This window comes from Abramis brama (assembly GCF_963993115.1).
Source record: "Abramis brama genome assembly, chromosome: 13".
In the NCBI taxonomy this organism is placed as follows: Eukaryota; Metazoa; Chordata; class Actinopteri; order Cypriniformes; family Leuciscidae; genus Abramis; species Abramis brama.
The window spans coordinates 7,567,210-7,587,100 of NC_139975.1; the positions used below are offsets into that span (position 1 = coordinate 7,567,210).

The 19,891-nt window shown below is 38.2% G+C and overlaps 1 protein-coding gene across 2 annotated transcripts in view; it reads left to right on the plus strand.

Moving 5' to 3' along the window:
* The window catches only part of stox2b (storkhead box 2b), a gene marked incomplete at its 5' end in the record, with an annotated part of 65,006 nt that overhangs the window by 8,474 nt on the left and 36,641 nt on the right, over positions 1–19,891 (plus strand). The window contains one exon of one of the 2 annotated variants that reach the window (XM_084133953.1): positions 19,281–19,562. The exons of the other annotated variant lie outside the window; for it this stretch is intronic. Coding sequence (XP_083990079.1) covers positions 19,397–19,562 — 166 coding nt within the window. Of the gene's footprint in view, positions 1–19,280; positions 19,563–19,891 lie in introns of those variants that run through there. 2 annotated transcript variants of the gene reach the window in all.

Sequence of the window (19,891 nt, forward strand, 5' to 3'; positions counted from 1 at the left end):
CTGCTACTATTGTATCTTTGAAGTACTTTGGAATGAATATTAAAGGGATAGTTCACCCAAATGAAAATTCAGTCATCATTTACTCACCCTCAAGTTGTTCCAAACCTGTATGAGTTTCTTTCTTCTGTTGAACACAACACAAGATATTTAGAAGAATGTTGGTAACCAAAAAGTAGATGGACCCCATTGATTTTCATAGTAGGAAAAAAAAATACAATGGAAGTCAATGGAGCCATACAAAATAACATCTTTTCTGTTCAGCAGAAGAAAGAAATTCGTACTGGTTTGGAACAACTTGAGGGTGAGTAAATCATGACCGAATTTTAATCCCATTAATGTTCCTACTATAGTAGTAGATGCTTGTCACATTTTTGGTGTTTTATACTCTCTTCTCAAACAAAACTTCCATTCTTTTTTGACCCTCAGTGAAGCAACGTTTGTGTGTGCTTAATAATTGCTTTCCATATTCATTGAGTATGTATTCATATTTATCTTATGTAGCTCCGCTCCTTTTCAGCGTCTTGTCCTGTTTGTATTGCCACAGCATGAAGGTAAGATCTTATGCACAGTTTAAAATCTTCCCGATCTACTGACATTTATTATGACATTTGCTTCAAATATGTCAATGCTCATGACAACTTTCGTGAAAGGTGCTCTAAGCGATGTTGGGTGAAGTCACTTCTTGTTGACATTCGAAGTATTGTCAAACAAAACGGAGGCTAGCTCGACCCTCCCTCCTCCTCATCCCGTCCCCTCCCCCTCCCTCCCGTGCTTCCTGAAACAGTCATGAACCATTTAGAAAAAACAAACTGGATTTACCCACCTGTCCAGCAAAAACAGAGCCACCTGAATGTCGGATTTGAAGCCCTTCTTGCCAGCAGAGTTCTCGCCACCTTTTGAACGCTTTTCCGATAGCCTAGAAATCTAGACGCACCCTAGCGGCAGCAAAATGTATTTTGCAGCCAGGGTAGTCTAGCAACTCTCCATTGACTTTCGAGCTGCAAAAACCTAAATTGGGTCAGGCCAATCACGTCGTGTATAGAGTAGGCGGGGCGGGCTTAACATAATGACGACAGAGTTGTGACGGTTCCCTGCTACTTGAAAACAAAGAATGGCGGCTGCTGGAGAACAGCGGTCTTTCGAAACGGCTTTGGCTGCAACTCTGGAGGACTTGGAGTTAAGCTTTTCTTTGAGAAAGTCATTCTTAAAAAAAGGAAGATGTGTTCGTAGTTTTGCCGGCCAGATATGGCAAAAGTTGAATCTATCAACTAGCTCCGCTGTTGGGAAAACGCTCTGGTTGGTTGAAGCGCTGTCCTATTGCGTGCAGAGGGAATTTGAAAGACAACCGTTGATCCCGCCCCTCGGATTGAGCCGTGTCTATGGTGAGTTGCCAGACCTAACATCTTGATGTAGGTCTGGCTTGCCAGGCTACTTTTCTGATGTAAATTCGGGACTTTGCGTTCCTTCTCCTTTTCCCTCTTCTTTGTTATTTGTTCATCGGAACGTCGTTTCTTTGGTCGTGTGTCGGCCATATATTAAAATTCAAGAGAATATAAAATTTTAACGTTGGTCGTTGTTAGGACATCTCTCCTCTAGCTAACTCCCCTCTTCATGCTTCTCTCTCCTCCACTCCCCACACCCCCCCTTCATGTGCACGCGCACTAACCCCCCCAACCCCCACCCCCAAATCATTCTTGTCGGTTATTGGCTGGAACACTGTTTGTTATGTTTTGTGTTCCAGGCTGGGCCAGTTTGTTTTTCTTGCCGTTTGTGGAGCCTGAGCTGTCTACTAGGGCTGTCACTTTTGTGAAAAAATCATTTTCGATTTTTGAGACATAAGTGTTCATTGAATCGATTGTAAAATCGATTTTCCATGTCTAAAAATAAAAGACGTTTCCATTTTCAACGTAAAGAGAGCGCTGGAAACGCACAAGTCAGCAATATTTCTTATTTATTGGCATGAAGTTTCGTGCAGAATAACAAACAACAGGAGTGCAACATTCTTGAAAAAAAAGAACGTTCAGGGGACAGGCAGCTAGCGCATAGTGAGGAGATGTTTGCTGGATTTGACAAAAAATGTTTTGGCCTAGAAAACGTGTGACATCGCTTAGAGCACCTTTAACTCTACAGTAAGTAAATCCAGCCAATTACTCTTCGACAGCGATGCCATGGAAATATACAGGGCTACCGCAAAAATGGAAGTTCAAAGACAAAATTCTAAAGATTGCTGCGCGCTTGTTTCTCTGGTGCATAAGGTCTACAGATAATCAATAACAGTCCAGTGTGACCTGATTCCAGCAGAGGTGAATGAGGAATCAGCTGTGTGATTGATTGTTGTCCTGTGACGTTAGACATTCAGTGCATTCGTATTGGATAGTTAGTTTGGTCATTTGTTACTGATATTCTGGGAAAATATCTGAAGAATGAGCGCAGGCAGCATCATGTCAAAAAATCTCTCTCAAACACCAAGGAACAAAATGTTTTGAATGAATTTGATTAGAAAATGGCACTTAAAACCATTTCATGAAGACAGTCTGACAAGCCTATTGATAATGCTTTTCATTTTACATCCTCTCCGGTGTGTTTTTAGTGGAGTCTTTAATTCTTTGAGTGGAACTAAATGCATTTGTAAAGAAAAGTTTACTAACTTCAAACATGCAGGCATACGGGGAACATGATACTGTATTTATGAAGTCATTATGTGATGTCAGACCATGTTTAACATGCATTGTAAAGGACTAATGCATCACATGTTGATGGTTTGTTCTTTTCACTTCATCTGCCTTGATTGATGTGTGACAGCGAAGCTCTGGTTTGGATTTATTCTGCTTTTCAACAGCACAACTGGATTCAAGTGAATGTGTCTGAGATCAGCCTGTATTCTATTTTCATTTATTTCCATCTGTTTCAACATTCCGATGCTTAATACTATATGCTCTAAAAAGCATTTGTGGGAAGCTTAAAATGTCTTTTACCAGAAAAGATTCATTGTGTAATCTCTTGAGTAAGCTCTCTTATTTGAAATGTTATAGAAAATAACCCAAAGTGACCCATTTGCAATTGTGGTATAGAAGGATCCTCTTTCTTGCCCACTTTCATGTCGACATGTTGTTGAAATTGTTTTCAGTGACATTTCAGGTTTCAGGTTACAACACAATTTATTTTTTTATTTTTTTTATTTCCACCCCCAAACACTAAATTTACACAGAATGTTTAATTATTTTGATGTGTGTACTACTGCCTATTAAAATGTTTTAATGAATATACTGTTTTTTTACAATAAAAACAAACAAACTACCTTTCAAGAGTTTTGGGTTAGTAAGGTGTTTTTATGCTCTTATGCTCACTAAGGCTATATTTATTTGATCAAAAATAAAGTAGAACAGTAATGTTGTGAAATTTCTAATATGCTGATTTAAGAAACATTTCGTATTATACATGTTGAAAACATTTTTGCAGCTTAATGTTTTTGTGGAAACTTTCATGTTTAGAAGTTCAAAAGAACAGCATTTATTTGATATAGAAATATTTTTGTAACATTAGAATTGTCACTTATCAATTTAATGTGATTTTGCTAAATAAAATGACTTATTTAAAAAAAATCTTACTGAATCTTAATATTCTTTTGAATGGTAGTGTGTATTTTAATATTTATTATAAAATAATAGCAAGCAGAGACTTCTGTGAACAGTTCTTTAGTGTTGATGTAGATGATCTGAGTTTAGAACTGATTCACATAAATTATTCAAACTTACCAACTTTAACAATATTTTGATGCCGTAAAGTTTTGTTAAGCTTTAGGAAAAAATATACAAATAATATGATTCATGCTGCTGCTTGATTTTATTTCACCAGCATTATTATTAAATATTGTATAAATATTGGGAGTGAATATACAATAAATATTGCTAATATTTTATGAATGTTTTCTGTCGCCTAGTCCTTCAGCACACTTGCCCTTCATTCAGCGTCGCTCCATTGGGGTTCCATTCAGTTCTTATGTCATCTGGAAGACATCCTGTTAGCTCTATGGAAACTGCGGAACAGGGGACACTGGCCAAATGATTCCGGAACTCAGTCCCAGGTCTTCTCTCACAGAAGGAAAACAAAGCTTTAAATTCTTGGCTCAGATTTCTTTGTTTTCTTTTGCCTTATGACCTGGAGTTATGAATGGGCTGCTCAGGCAGGCCAGATGACATTCACACATTCACACACTGGCTTTCACTCACTTGTGTCCTCACTACTCTGTCTCTTTCTTTCCTAGAAGTTCAGGGTGGTCTCCAAATTTGGAGGGTTAGATGATTTCTTGGCCAGAAAAGAGTTAGTGTTGTGAATGAGGTAGATTTTTATATTTTCTAAACAAAATGGAGAAGTCAGAAAAGTCAGTGCAGGTTAAGATGTTCTAGGTGGTTGTGAGGGTGTTGCTAAGGGCTTGCTTGCTTATCTCTAGATATGGCTGTCATCTGCAAGGCACTTTGAAATGGCATATTTCAAACTTCTTGTTTCTAGTTCATGTCTTGGCCATTCTGGATAAAGCAGTTAGCAAGTATCCACCATAGACTAGCATAATCCAGCCAGTTAGACTGAGCTTGAACGTTGTGCGTTCTCAAATCGCCTTCTCCAGTGAGTGAGAACAAAATCATCAGGTTTTCATTATTCCAGGCAGCACTTTTGTGCCGGAATAAAGAGCAGCCTGTCTTTTGATAATGATGATTATACAGTAATGACTATCACAACAATGACACAATACGTAGCCGGGATTTGTACCCTCGTTAAATAAAATGATGTATATGAAAAGCTTTTCAGCTTGTTGGAACATACCCTAGTCACACACACCATCTGTGTGTGTGTGTGTGTGTGTGTGTGTGTGTGTGTGTGTGTGTGATGACTTGTTATTCTAGTTGATTAAAGCATTGATTACAGCTATTTTTAAATGTTCGGGTTTCCAGTTTGCTGCAGGGTGTTGGCAGATCAATCTTTATCATCCATTTCCTGGATAAGAAACAATGCAATAAATGAGTACCTCACTCAAAATAATACCCATTTTGTCAGTTTTTAACCTTGTCGTTCAAACCCTAAATTATTTCCTTTCTTCTGTGAAACCCGACAGAAGGCAGTATGTCAGCACCGCTCTTTGCTATAAAATGAGCATGGATGATCAAAAAGGCTAAAAAGCATGAAATAATAAAGTATCATAAAAGTAGCCCATGCAACTTGTGAGCCGTATTCCAGTTCTATTTGATATTTTTGTGTTTGAAAATGTAGAAAGAGTTTTTTTTTTTTTTGCTGTTTTTGTTTTTTGATGCATTAAATTCATCAAAAGTGACCGTGGAGACATTTAAAATGTTAATGTTAATAAATATAATTTCTTATAAATACATTGTGTATACAGCACACTATCTTTCAAAAGTTTGGGGTCAGTTAGATTTTGAATACTATTATTCAGCAAGTATTCATTAAATTGTAAATCAAAAGGGACAGTAAAGACTGTAGTACGTTTACAATCCTATTATAATGGGATTTTGTCAATATCGCGATTAAACTTTACTTCATGTAAACAAATACTTTGATCGAACTAATGTGATTAAGCTCATAACCATAATCGCTAAACTCTGTCAACACTGCCCCTTATGAAAAAAAAGTATACTTCAAGTTCATTTTATGAAGTATACTTGAGTAATGTTCAAGTATATTTTTAAGTATACTTTATGTAGTAAGTATACTAATGTCAATATGTACTAGTAGTAAACTTGTAAGTGTACTATTTTAATACCGCTTGGGACTAAATTGGCCCACTTGAAGTATATAAAAGTATATGTTTAAGTGTACTATAAGTGTAACAGTAGTAAACTTTAAGTGCACAACTAGTTCATAATTATGTTTCTCATTTGTACTGCAAGTGAACTTATGAGTATACTAGTAGTTTACTATTTTAATACTTGTAGCAACTTTTGAAGTATACTCTCAGTAAACTACTAGTTTAGTAGTTTTATACTACAAGTTTTCTTTAAGTGAACTTAACATCATACTTATAGTTTACCATTTATATATTATTTTTGCTCTTTTAGTGTACTCTCAGTAAACTACTAGTTTAGTAGTTTTATACCGCAAGTATATTAGAAAGTTTTCTTTTAGTGTAGTCACAGTAAACTACTAGTTTAGTAGTTTTATACTACAAGTTTTCTTTTAAGTGAACTTAACATTATACTTATAGTTTACTATTTATATACATTTTTTGCACTTGCAGTAGGCCTATACTACTATGTTCAAATGTTATTTTTTTTTATACTTGAAAAATACCTTTAACTCTACTTTAATTTTAAAAACCTTTTATTAGCTTCATGCATCCTTTTTATCAACACTTGAATGTCGGTAAGTTTCATAAAGAAAGGCAACATTTTAAACAAAATAGTTGAGAAAATCACATTTTTGTCAAAGACTACGCCTTGATCAGATCCAGAACGATGATCAAACACAGATGGAGTAAATCGAGTCCGACACCCCCACAGCTTCAGTCGTTTTCTCTTAATGGGTTACGCTTCATTTAGAAACATTAAGCAGTTTTGATTTACAAGCTGTTTAATGTTTGATGATCACATTATTTTACATTTGAGTGAGCAATTTTCTATCACTTGTTTCAGCTTCTTCTTCTTCTCCTGTGTTTTGATCCGGAGATTCTGTACTAGAAGATGTGTCATAGCGCCCCCTACCGTATACCAGTGAAAACATGGATAGCTGGAAAATTCAGTCAATGGTGGGGAAAAGTTGAATTAAAGTAAATTCCTATGTACACCAGTGGACTAGCCTACACAAAAATTCAGATACGCAGAATTAGAAACATATCTGTTTTATATCAATATTTTAATCAATATTTTCAAACAAAGTTTCATAAGACTGTATATGAAAAACGGTGTAAAAAAAAGTATATTTAATAGGCTACTCAATCAAAAGAGTTAACACAACTACAAGCCAAGTATACTTTGAATTATTAAACTTTTAAGTATATCTCGATCAAAAGATTGAGTACAAGTATAGGCCAAGTACACTTACTGTAAGTGTAATTAAGTATATTTTTGAGAAGTATATAAAATGTAGACTGAAAGTATGCTTTCTTCTTTTTAGTTGAAAAGAAGTATAGAACCCTGAATAAAATTTCCATGCTTATTTTATTTACTCTATAAGCTATTCCACCCGAAAGTTTGTTACTATATAAAGCTGAATATGTTAGTTTATACAACAGTGTGTAATATTATGTTTTTAAAAAAGTATTTAATAAGCTACTCAATCAAAATAGTAAACACAAGTACAAGCCAAGAATACTTAGAATACTTAATTATACTTTTAAGTATATCTCGATCAACAAGTAGAGGCCAAATATACTTAGACGTTTCTGTCAGTATAAGTCAAGTATACTTAAGTGGAATTTGAAGTATATTTCTGAGAAGTACATAAAGTATATTTCTGAGAAGTACATAAAAAGTAGACTGAAAGTATACTTTCTTATTTTTAGTTTAAAAGAAGTATACTAATAGCACACTTGAATAAACTTCTTTTTCGTAAGGGGCAGTCTCTGCTCCTTATCTTCATCTTGAGATGGTGCGAAGTACGTGGCGGCCATTGCTACTGTATGTTCATCACAGCACCGAATAATATCCAATACGTCCATAGAAGTGTGTTTTGTATTTGACTTAAGTGAATTAAAACCGTGGCCATTGGCCAGTAATGCACCTATTGTATGTGAGTGCATCATTTGTGCTATGCATTGGGGTATGTGATGAATGGTGGTAAAAATAACCACACTTTTATAGCGAATAATGAAAATAGCATGTAAACTGGAGCTAAGAGTTTTGCTTGTCATGTAAACATCTTACTGCGATTAAGTCCTTACTCTTGATTATTGTAAAAAAACAACAACAACGGTTAATAATGGTGAATAATGGTTCACATGGAAACGAAAGGATTTATAATGTTACAAAAGATTTCCATTTCAAATAAATGCTGGTCTTTTGGACTTATTTTTTTATTTTTTTTAAGGTTTTTTTGACAAACTGAATCAGTTTCCACCAAAATATGAAGCAGCACGACTGTTTTCAGCATTGATAATAATAAATGTGTCTTGAGCAGCAAATCAGCATATTAGAATGATTTCTGAAGGGTCATGTGACACTGAAGACTGGAGTTCAGCTTTGATCACAGGAATGAATTACATTTTAAAAATACTAAATTAATCATTTTAAATTGTAATACTGTTTCACAATATTACTGTTTTAGTGTATTTTTTGATCAAATAAATGCAGCCCTGGTCATCATAAGAGACAAAAGAAATCTAACTGATACTGACCTAATCCAGTGCCTTCTAAACTCTGCAGTACATCTCTTTTTGCATTTCTTTGAAGAAAGAAAATAATAAATGGTCAGATTGACACCAGGGTGAGTTAAATGATGACAAAATGTTCATTTTTGGGTGAACTATTCCATTAATTCCTTAAATACTCTGTCAAGTCTAACATAATGAAGATATGTATGCCTCTGTTATTGCTTAGTGCATTTTAGGCTATATAAAACAATTTCTCACTTTTTAAGCGTTTGCACATGTCTAAGCTGTATTTTTATGAAACTGAGCTGTGTTGTTTTAAATCGGAGTCTAAAAAGGCTTTATTTTCTTTCATTTTATTCTATTCTGCCATGATGGTGTGTTTCCAAACTACACACAGCTGAGCTGAAATTGCCCTCTTCCAGAATGTCTGCCGAAAGTTACAACAAAGCAGGGACTCTTAAATCAACCCTGGATGCGAGTCTGGCACTGGACCCCAGGAATAAATTACTAAAATATTATATTGCTCAAATCATGATGAAGTTTCCTCTCCGGGCTGCGGGCCAATGCCCATGTGCTGCACCGCTGTTGAATCGGAAGCAGTGGAGATCACAACATATCGATGACCATATCTCAGACGATCCTGAATCTCAATGGATCATTCAAGAGAAAGACAGGACTCTTGTTTAAGATTTTTTTGGACACTGCTCAAATTGGCCTCGCCAAATGTATGGTGCACTCATTATGACTTCTACGATAAAACTTTCGGCACTGCGCTCATTGCCAAACCATGATTAGCCTTGGCGAGGATCGCTACGAGGCCCTCGGAGAGACACGGCATATATTAATGCCAGCCAAGTGCTTAACTTAACGCCACGGTGCCACGCGGAAGGTTTGGACCGGAGTGCTTTACAATCAGACCATGAAAGTAGTGCTCTGTACGTTTGAAGCCAGAATACATTGATTCTACGGTGATGATTATGAGCGAGCAACTCAACAAAGACGTTGTGGTCATCTTTCGGCTGTGAAATGGCAGGGGGGCAATAGAGATAGCTATTCCCGCTCGTTCCCGGTGCCTTTGAAGAGCAGAGGGGTTTCCCTTTAATTGCTTGGATTTCAATCGACTTCACATGATGGATTCTGTTTGAAACTGCTGTGCCGAGCTCTCTAATGAAGCAGCGAGGAGCGAGCGGGCCCTCGTTCGGTGGCAGGCTGCCTGACTGAAGCTGTCGTTCGTGCACAGGCGACCTAGTTGCATAAATTCAGCGCCGCCTCTGAGCCAGAGTTCGAACCGAGTTCACCGCCACTTTCACAGCTATTGATCTCGCAGGTTGATCAGACGTCCCATTTATTTTTTGTTATGCTGTATTTTTAATGATGCATCTTGTATTCTCTGAAAAAATATGTAGGTTGTGGGTTTGTTTTTTTTGTTTTTTTTTAATTTACAGATTTCTGCTCTGTTCTTGTTCTTTTTAGGTTTGACATCACTGAAACATTTTGTTTTTTGCTGTCCTAACAGGCAAAATCCCCCAAAAAAGAAAGACACCTCATGAAAGCTGTGGAAAAACATGGCATCAACAGATCTATATTTCTGGTTCTACTTTATGACATTTTGCATTATGACATTATTTTCAGGACAAATAAGCACCCAAAATCAGAAAAAAATATGCATTTCTTTTTTTCATGCGACCCTTCATGTAGTTAAATCATTAGATCTGACCCGCAAATCAGTTTTTGCTTTCTGCATTTTGTTACCGTTACAAGGGTGAAAGTCTTCATCCTGTCCTCTAGAGGGAAACAAAGAGAGGAAATGGGTTTTAAGGTTTCCCAAAAATGTAAATTGTCATTTACTCACCCTCTTTTTTTTTTTTTTTTCTCATGTGGAACATAAGTTTATTTATTTTTATTTTTTAGAAATGTTTTTTTTTTTGTCCATACAATGCTTCAATGTTGTTCCCAGCATTCTTCAAAATATCATCTTTTGTGTTCCACAAAAGTGAGTCATACAGGTTTGACACTACATGAGGGTGAGTAAATCATGATGGGACTTTAATTTTTGGTTGGAGCATGGGCGTCGGAACCATTGTATATGGGTGGGACAAGACCCACCCACTTTTTAAGACCAATGATATTGGACCCACTTACTTTTACCGTCTCTGATTCAGCGCATTTGTCTTCATCGCGCTGTCAGTCAAATCCAATTATTAGGGAATTCCCTAATAAATTAAACTCCGCTGAATCGCTACATTATATTTCTCAACGAGCCGCAACTGACGAAAGTAACCGCCCGTTGTACCTTTCCAGTCAAATATTGCGTTGCAAACATCAATAACAGCTTTAAATTGTCATTGCTGGCAGATGACCATGGTATTAGCGGGATAATCCACGGATAGCTGTGCATTTAATGCACGACTTGGAGGCAAAGAACCGCCCGACGTGAAGTGGAGTTTTGTTTACTTTTACTTAATTAAAAGGCACCAGAATAGCCTACATGAAATGGTATTTACTCCAGTAACATTTTTCTGGGGGAGGACCCACCCACTTTTTTTTTTCTTCCGACGCCCATGGGTTGGAGTATAACTTTAAATGCTCTCTTAAAGTTGACATGAAATCAAAATTGACCCTATTTACTTTGTTAGCGCATATTACTAGTCTTGTGGTGAACAATTAATCCGTGCAAGTTAATACACAGATAAAAATTGTTTGCCTTGGTAATCTTTAATCAAAATCTGAAAAGTCTTACTAAACTTACTTACTTACTAAATCTTACAAAATCTTACTTCCGGTCTGGAATGCCGTTCCTTTTCTGATGACGTCAGTTTGACGACTTGGGTTGAAAACGCTTGCTATGAGCAAGAGATGGAGAGGAGGAGCGCTAGAGTAAAACCCTGCCCTCTGTTCAATATTCTGTTTCGCTTGGAAATGCGTCACAACACTGGAGAAAAGTCGTTTTCAACTTCGGTTCACGGGGACTTTAAGGAGGCAAATTCTCACTGCACCGACAGACGCTGACAAATGGCAACAGAGGTCGGCTCTCGTTTTTGCCAGTTGAACATGTTGAATCTGCGTTTGTCAAGTGTCTGTCGGTGCGATGTGAATTGGCCTTAATATAAAAGCTTATTATAAGCCTAAAATGCAAAAGAGCAGTTGTAGCCTAGGTGACGACAACAAACAAGCTTGAGTACGTGCATCTGTCAAAAACGTTTGGGTTACGCGTGTCTACACCAGACGCGAGTGAAACTAGATCGCTCCCATTATAATCAACAGAGCTGTCCAAACTGGAAGCGGCTGTTCAGTTGGCATTCGCCGCCTTTCTATTTTTTTTATGTAGTAGTCTGTCTGAAAATTACTTTATTTACATACATGTCTGAATTGATAGTCCTTTTATATTAAACAGTTTCTGAGTGTTACATAAATGTAATTTGAGTTCGAAAGTTGACACATGCTAACTTTAATAATGACAAGAATTATAAAACTGAACAGAATGATTTTCTTTACTGTATTACAGTAACACAAACTATATCTTTGAATTTTTATGTTGCGTTTAACAAACCTGTCAGGCAGCTTCAGTTTTCTCTGTTAAAGCCATGCTTTTGTAAAAGTCCAGCCTGTTGAAAGATGTAGAACAGGATTGCAGATAGTTTGTGTGTGGTTTCAGGGAGTGTGAGCGATAAAAGTTTCCCCAGAAGACAAGAACTCAGGGATGGCCAAACACATGTCAGAATGCCAAGATGTATGTGATTTGTTGATCATCTGAGCTTTTTGTGCCTGGAAAATGGAAACGGCGAGATCCTAATGTGGGCAGCTTGACTTAATATAGGGCATGTGTCATATGAAAATTAGATTAAAGAGTTTGGGGTGTCTGTAGAATGTGTGTGTATGGGTGAAAGGAAAAAAACAGAGGGTCAATGCAAGGGCCATGCAGAAACCGAATGTTTGTTGAAACTGTAAGTCTTAAAGGTACCGTAAGTATTAAAGGACGCAAACCGTCAGTTTTAAGAGCAAGCAATTCTATCTGTGTACTTCAGGGAAATGAACATCGAAGAGACATAATAGGTCCCCTTTAAAGACAAAGTCTTGATTTATGTTTTTGAGGTATACTAGAATAGGTTTTTATGTTTGAATGTTAAACACATTATTTTCCACATTTGACATTGTTGCAGCTAGAGGTCTACAAACCAATGAATCGTCCCGGATAGCTTCGGAAACAGTGCTTATTGGTATGGAGTATAACCCCCTTTGGAGTGACTTTAATTTGTAACTTTTTAGACCTTTTTCATTCTCAGACAGCAACATTACACACCAAAAAAAAGTAGAAAATTTTAAAAAAGCATAATGGGACCCCTTTAAATTGGTTAAATCTTTTTAAACCTACTAGCACAATCACGCAGCTCTAATGTACTTTGAGCGGCATGTCATTCAAAACCACCTCCAGTCCATCTTCTCTTTAATCTTTACAGTGTGATCACATTATTTCACATCCACAACTTTTAAACGCATCAGTCTGCCATCCCTAGAGATCCACAGACCTGTCTAGAACAGTGCGAATGCTGAGCTCAGGTACCTAATGAATGTTGAAATTCCCCCTGTATGGTTTAGGTTTGGACTGAGGCCATTGAGTTGTGGTTTGGCAGAGGTAATTTTGCGCTGGCTATTTATTTAATGACAGGCTATAATTGCTCATTTTTACTGAAATTAGGCTACAGAGGAGTCATGAGGCTTGGCCTCATTGGCAGCAGTTTGGCATTGGCACTTTCCTCTCAGGACATGCACATGGAGAGCACTCTTCATTCCTGTTCTGCATACAGCATCCACATGTATTGCACATTGTGGTGAAAATCAAGGTTTTAATGTTGTTTGAACATTTAAAGCATATTAAAAACACAACAAAGTCAACACCATTGCTGAGTATTTTCTATTTAAAACTGCAGTGAAAAGAGTCTCAAAAACACGATAAGCCAGGAGATCCAGGTATGTTTTTCTGTTGATATGAAAATTCGGGTACATTTAGCAATATAGGGGTTGAGTTATGTATATTATGTATTTTACGATGTTACGATGAACTATATGCCTTTCTCCACTGATGTTCTGAGTTGATTATTAGAGACTGTATGAGTGAGTGGAGGCGGGGCTCATTTGTGGATTCATGCAGCTGCGTATACTAAATTGAGCAAGAGTGTAGTTACATTCAAGCTATTTTAAGGCATGAATAAACAATTCATAGGAAAAACACATTTAAAAGACGAGTTTTAAGCGATAAAATTGACTACATGGGGACAGTTTAATAACTTATGATTTGAAACGTAAATATGAGCAATTATGATAATTTACTTATTGCGCCACAACTATCGTGATTTCGCAATTACCTGTAGCTTATAGTTTAAATAAATGTTCTGGATTAACTAGGGAGGAAACTTTGAGTTGTAAATATTACATAGATAGTGCATCAAAATCTTTTATTTCAAAAGAGCAAGAACATTTCTGTTTCCATGATATGGCCCCTTTAAGGGCTTATAGGGAAAGAACACATTCCATTTAAATAACACTGCATTTTTTAGAAATGTCCTCAGACCAACATTATAATCCAAAACATTCACCCTTTGTCAGTAGAACCGAGAGCAATGTGCTTTTCCCAGCTTGTCTTCATAATACGCTCCACATCTAACATGGACTCTTGTAAACAGACATTACTGCTGGTTGTTTCTGGTCAGATTGTGTGGAAGGCCACTAATGGAGATGGTTTTAGATCAGTGTTTCTCAGTCGTGCTCCAGACTCCCATGCACATTTTGCTGCGTGTGTCAGTAGGACTTTCCAGCTTATTCTTGTTGCTCTTTCATTGTAGCCAGACTGTGGCCGGGTTAACAAGTATACTAAATTGACACATGGAATAGTGTTCAAATGTTTGTCTACTTTTTTTTTGTGTGTGGATATTTTGCCTATATTATCAGAATAACAATGTAAGTGAAAAGTTATATTTTACAGTTTAAAATTACATATTTATTTCTTAATCATATTTATTTGATTTGATTAAATGATCATGTGTCTTTGTTCAGTGCTCTCAAGAGATGTACCCATTTCAGATCATGTGCACTTTATTAATGAGATGAAGAGCGGTTGAATCAGGTGCCACAGGAATACAAGTTAGATAAGGAGTACATTGAAGATATGCATTGCTTGTGGGTCCCATTGAGTAACACTACCGAGTCAAAGTGCCCAGATCAAGAAAGTACAATAGGGTTTCACATGACTTTAACTGGGATTAAAGTGTCTGGCCATCTGCATTCTTTCTCAAAGCCGGTGCAACAGAATTCTTAGTAGATTCAGTTTCAGTAGCTGATGGCAATATCGGTGAATTTTACATTTACCAAAGCCCATTTTGGTACCACAGTAAAAAAATGTAATAAAAAAAGATCCCTAATGTGTATGTATTTATTTATTTCCTTTCCAAGTAAATATGAAGGTAATATTAACAAATATAATGTAGTTTTCAAGTATTTCTCAATTAATTAAACTGAGGGTTTTTCTAAATTATTCAGGTCAACAAAAAATGAAATTGCCAGCAGTGAGTGGTTTTCTTTTTTCTTGGTAATTATACTTTGATTTGGAGCATTGGTGCTTTTGAAATCTGTAGTCCAAAGTCATGATGTACATGTGATTGCATGTTCAGGCTGATGTAAAATAAGAGGCAACTTAGTTTCAACACGCTAATTCCTATCGCCAGAGAAGAGCTTGTCCAATTGTCTCATTAAAATGAGCATAAGAGTGATTTGTGGTATTTTTGGAGGTGGAATGGCCTACATATGGGCAAACAGAGCTGTCTGTGTAGCTTGGAGCGCTTTCTGACACTCACTAATGAAGGCGTGTTTGGGATTGTTTGGCGTGGGAGTATCAGCAGTGTGTTTCTTACAGTATGGGGTGCTGAGAGGAGGGATAAGGAGATTGTGATGATCCTGGACGAAAAGAGGGTGAGAGAGAAGGAAAACAGTATGGTTTGAAAGTGGGGGGTAGGGTTGATAATTCAGAACACGTTTTTCTCATGCATTCGGGGGTCTGGCTGCTAGATGGGTGCGTGCTATGAACTTCATGACTAAAAAAAACCTGCAGCAACCTAGTACAAGTGTGGGATCAGGCACTCGGAGAGGACAGGAACAGACTGACAGTGGTTTGATGGAACCCAATGACATCGTCTTGAAATGAAGAGACACTTTAAATGGCTTTTCTTAGAGGAAGCATTCCAGCGTAGTGGAATTATGGTAAAGTTATTAGATGGTAATGGTACTAAATCAGATGGGAATTATGCAAGACTAAATGATCATATTTGAAAGAAGACTTTTAGGCTCACCAATGCTGCATTTATTGTATCAAAATGACTTATTTTAAAAATATTTTAAAATGTTATTGGTAATTGGTGGCATAGCTGAATTTTCAGCAGGTCCATCATTCTGATATGCTGATTTGGTGCATATCTTATTATCAATGTTGAATGCAGTTGTGCTGCTTAATATTTTTATGAAAACAATGGTAGGCTACTTTTTTTTTTTTCTTTTTTTTTTTTTTCAGGATTCTTAACATATATGGAATAAACATATATGGAATAGAAATCGAAATATTTTGTAACAATGTAAAAGTTGCACAATGCACCTTTTGTTGTTGCTATTTTCATTATCGATTATCATTATTTTGATAAATTTGTTGTTTTAAGACTGCGCCGCCTTAGACTCGCCACCCCATGTGTTGTGCTACACCAGACTGCGCTACAGATCACTAACACCCTCAGCGGGTCACGCTGTCAGCTTTCTCTGGAAGGAAAGATGTGCTCCGTTGGCCCTCGTCTGCATTCCTGTCATCACTGGCGGCCCTGACATAACACAACAAGAAATATGAGCCACAACAGACCCAGGAAATGTGAACTCGGACCTTGAGAACTGGCACCATGGCCCGGGCTGGAGATAACCAGACACTGAGAGCCATGGAGGAATGGAGCGTTTAGAGTTTGCGCAAGGCATGAAATGATTTCCGGTGAAACTGTCGTGCCAAGATGTCCAGGAAAAACAATTGGTGTTGATGGGTTGCAATTGGTCAGAGAATGTTAAATGCTAACAATCTGAAAGATACATTTATGTTTATGTGTTTGGCTGACGCTTTTATCCAAAGGGACTTGTAATGTATTCTACGTATTCATTCCCTTGGAATCGAACCCATGACCTTGGTGTTCCTAGCTCCATGCTCTACATCCAACTAGATAAATCTAGTTACAGTAGGAGTGTTGTCTTCCTCGAAACGGTCCAGACCTCATGGAAAGTTGTAAACTGCATTTGCCAAGACTCCTGCAAAGTCTGTACTAATAAGCCAAGGTTGAGTTTGACCTACAGCAGGTTTCTGCTCTCCATGAATCTGTAGTGTTCCATTAAGAGCTCTGTAACCCAACACCCTCTGCCTGCAAACCATCACCGCTCAGGCAAACCATTTCCAAAGCTCAAAAGACACCGTTTGGTTCATCATAAATAGTTACAAATTATTTGTTCCATTCTTTGAATCATAATAGTCTGTGTGATTTCATTCAGGACACGCTGATGTCAATTTGTTTGCAGCAAGCCGTGGGCACAGATTGTTGATATTAATGAGAAAGATGGTGGAAGTCTGCTTTATGGATGGGTGACCTTTGATCTGTGGCTTATTGGAAAAACATTAGTTTCTCGCTGCTCATTTGGCCGGACAGAGAGAGGGTCCTCCCTCTGATTAATGATCTGCCCCGAGGAAGGGGAACAAGAGCAAGAGCAGCCTTGTTAAATACAACTTGTGGAAAACTAGGGCCAAATTATACTGAACAAAATGGAAAAGCATCTCACGCACAGTGTCTTCAGGAGATCCTGTATAAATGGTGTTTTAGGGTGTTTCCTTAATTGTGTGCGCTATTGGACTTTCAGAAAATAAACACTTTTACTAGTTTATTTTGTGTACTAACAATGTGCAAAATGTTACCTTTAAAAGTATAACAGTTTGTCACCGTGGCAGTACTCTTAAAAGTATGTATACCTTTGTGAAATACACACAATTTCAGGTTTTCACACACATATATTTTAGATAAGCAGTTTTAAGCATGTAATTATTTAAGATAACATTTTAAAATTTAAAATTAAATACAGGCATGCTAAAAAGTTTTAGTTTTAATGTGAACTTCAACAAACAAACAAAAATTATTTTTATTGTTTTAGTTTTAATAAAAATCCCTGGGTCACAAAAAGTGCCCAAAGTTGAAGAAACACCCTTAATGCATGCCTTTTATTTTTATTGAAACACCTTTTATTTCTAATTATGTTTATACCTTTTTAATGCAATTTGGAACTAATGTCCTTGTGTGTATGGATAATATACACTCGTAAATGTACATCATTGTTCTTTTTGTGTGTATCGCTATGATTGTCGTATTCCCCTCTGCAACTGACTAAATAATGCAATGTATGTTTGCAGTGCATGAAAGAGAGAGATCCTGTCACATTCTCTCTCCATTTGCTGCCATGGAGTGATTGGCTGTGTTCTCAAACAGCTGCGCTATTGCGCTCCTGTCAGGAGAGGTAAGGAGGGATGACAACGTGACAGAGCGAGCGAGGGAGGGGGGGAGAGAGATCTCCATTCACCATTTCACACTGCTCCCCGAACCCCTTTTTCCCGCTCGTGCTGCCGTGGAGGGATCTCTTTAATTGCATTCCAGAGGAATTTCTCTTGCAGCTGGTGCTTCGACTGACAGGAACGAGTGGGAATTGTGAATGACTCTGCCTGGAGGAGTGAAAGAAGAAAAGTGAAAGAAGAGACTGAGAAAATAAGTTCTTTTCGAAAAGGCACCGCTTCAACTCTTTTGTCATTCGTCGCTTGCAGATAAGGGACTCCTCATCCTCATTTCTCACACACTCTTTACTGCAATGGTTTGGCTGTTTGGGGAGCTTGCGAGCCAGCGTATGTAAATAAAGCGCAGTGTTTCCATAGGCTGGGCGGACTGCCAGAAAGTGAGAAAGAGACGGCGAGAGAAAACCCTGAAGGTTTTGTGGTGAGAAGCTCACCCTGACTGGATCAACAAGTCTGAAGAGGGACATCTCAAGCCATCAGCGTGCGCAGACAAAAGCAGGAGCTGCATGCGGAGAGGAAAGTCAGACAACACAGTCTGGAGAAGGACAAGAAGACGGACGGTTGTTCTACGTGCTTTCACTCTGGACGCCTGTTTTCGCATCAGTGTTTATCTTGGTCACAGACTATGAATGCATCAGAAATCTCCCAAGTCTTTCAACGCACTCAAGTGGGATGTCTGTGTGACATGTTATTTTTCTTAACAGATTGAGCGGTCTTTTTCCAGGATTGGATTTCAATCAGAGAAGGGGGAGGACTTGAATCTTGTGTCTGCATTATATATATTTTACCCCCCCGTCATTTCTGCATGGTTGAAGGACCCCTGCCCTGTACACGAAGACAACCGCCTGAGACTTTGTCTCCGCTGTGGTCTCTGGTCTTAAAAGTCTAATTTGTTTTTGGGGGTTTCTTTTGTCTCGACGGCTCTGCACTAGTGGATTGAAGCTTGGCTGAATTGATCTTTTGTCTGAATCTAGGGTTCTTCTCACGGTGCAAAAACCCTGCAGCCCCCCACTCCCGACCCCTCTGAAATCCCCTCCTTCCAACTCTCCCACATGAGTCCCCTCGTACCCTTCCTCCCTCCACTCCCACACACCTCCTCGTCTTCCGTCCACATGCCGCTGCAGTCGCAGAGCATGTGAGAGTAGTCTGCATGTGTGCCTCTGTTTGCACATGAAGCCAGAAACCGTAAGCCAGGATTAGGTGCGTGGAGGGTGATGCGTCGCTGGATGCATCCGCAGCTGACGGATTCAGGATCGGGAGGACCCGAAACCATTCCTAAGGGATTCCACAACCGCTTTACAACCCGAGCATCTGTGATTTGTGTGTGTGTGTGCATTTTCCTGACCGTTGGAAGAAGAAAGAGGTGGATAGAGCCTTGTCCTGCCATGTCCGAAGCGTGACCGTGGTGGTGTGATCTCAGAGCTGGTGCCGGCACGCTGCGTTTATCCGGGCTCATCATGAAAAAAACACGCAGCACCACTCTGCGCAGGGCCTGGCCCAGTTCCGAATTCTCGGACCGTGCTTCCGAGCGCACTCGGTCACGGAGCGAGAAAGACTACCGGCTCCACAAACAGTACCCTAAACACTTCATCTCGCACTCCCCTAGAGGATTCATGATAACAGGTCAGTTGTCCTTTACGCTCCACTGACAGAAGTGATGCTTCATTAATTTGTGTATCTGATTTTACAGCCCTGCTGCTTTTTGTTTTTGAATTGAATCCCAAATTTAAAGCTTGATTTTTGAATGGGTGACTTTCACTAGATCGAGGGCCATGAGATGATTATGGCTGTTGCATTACAGATGCAGGTCAGCTATTTTTAGCATTCGTTCCACACTGTCTGAACATGCTATTGTGTGTGCGGTGGTTAGCTGAGTTTTGTTGCGTCTGGAGCTTGTGTTAAGTGGCCACTCCAGGTTTTGAAAAAAAATATATATAATGTTTTTTATAGAT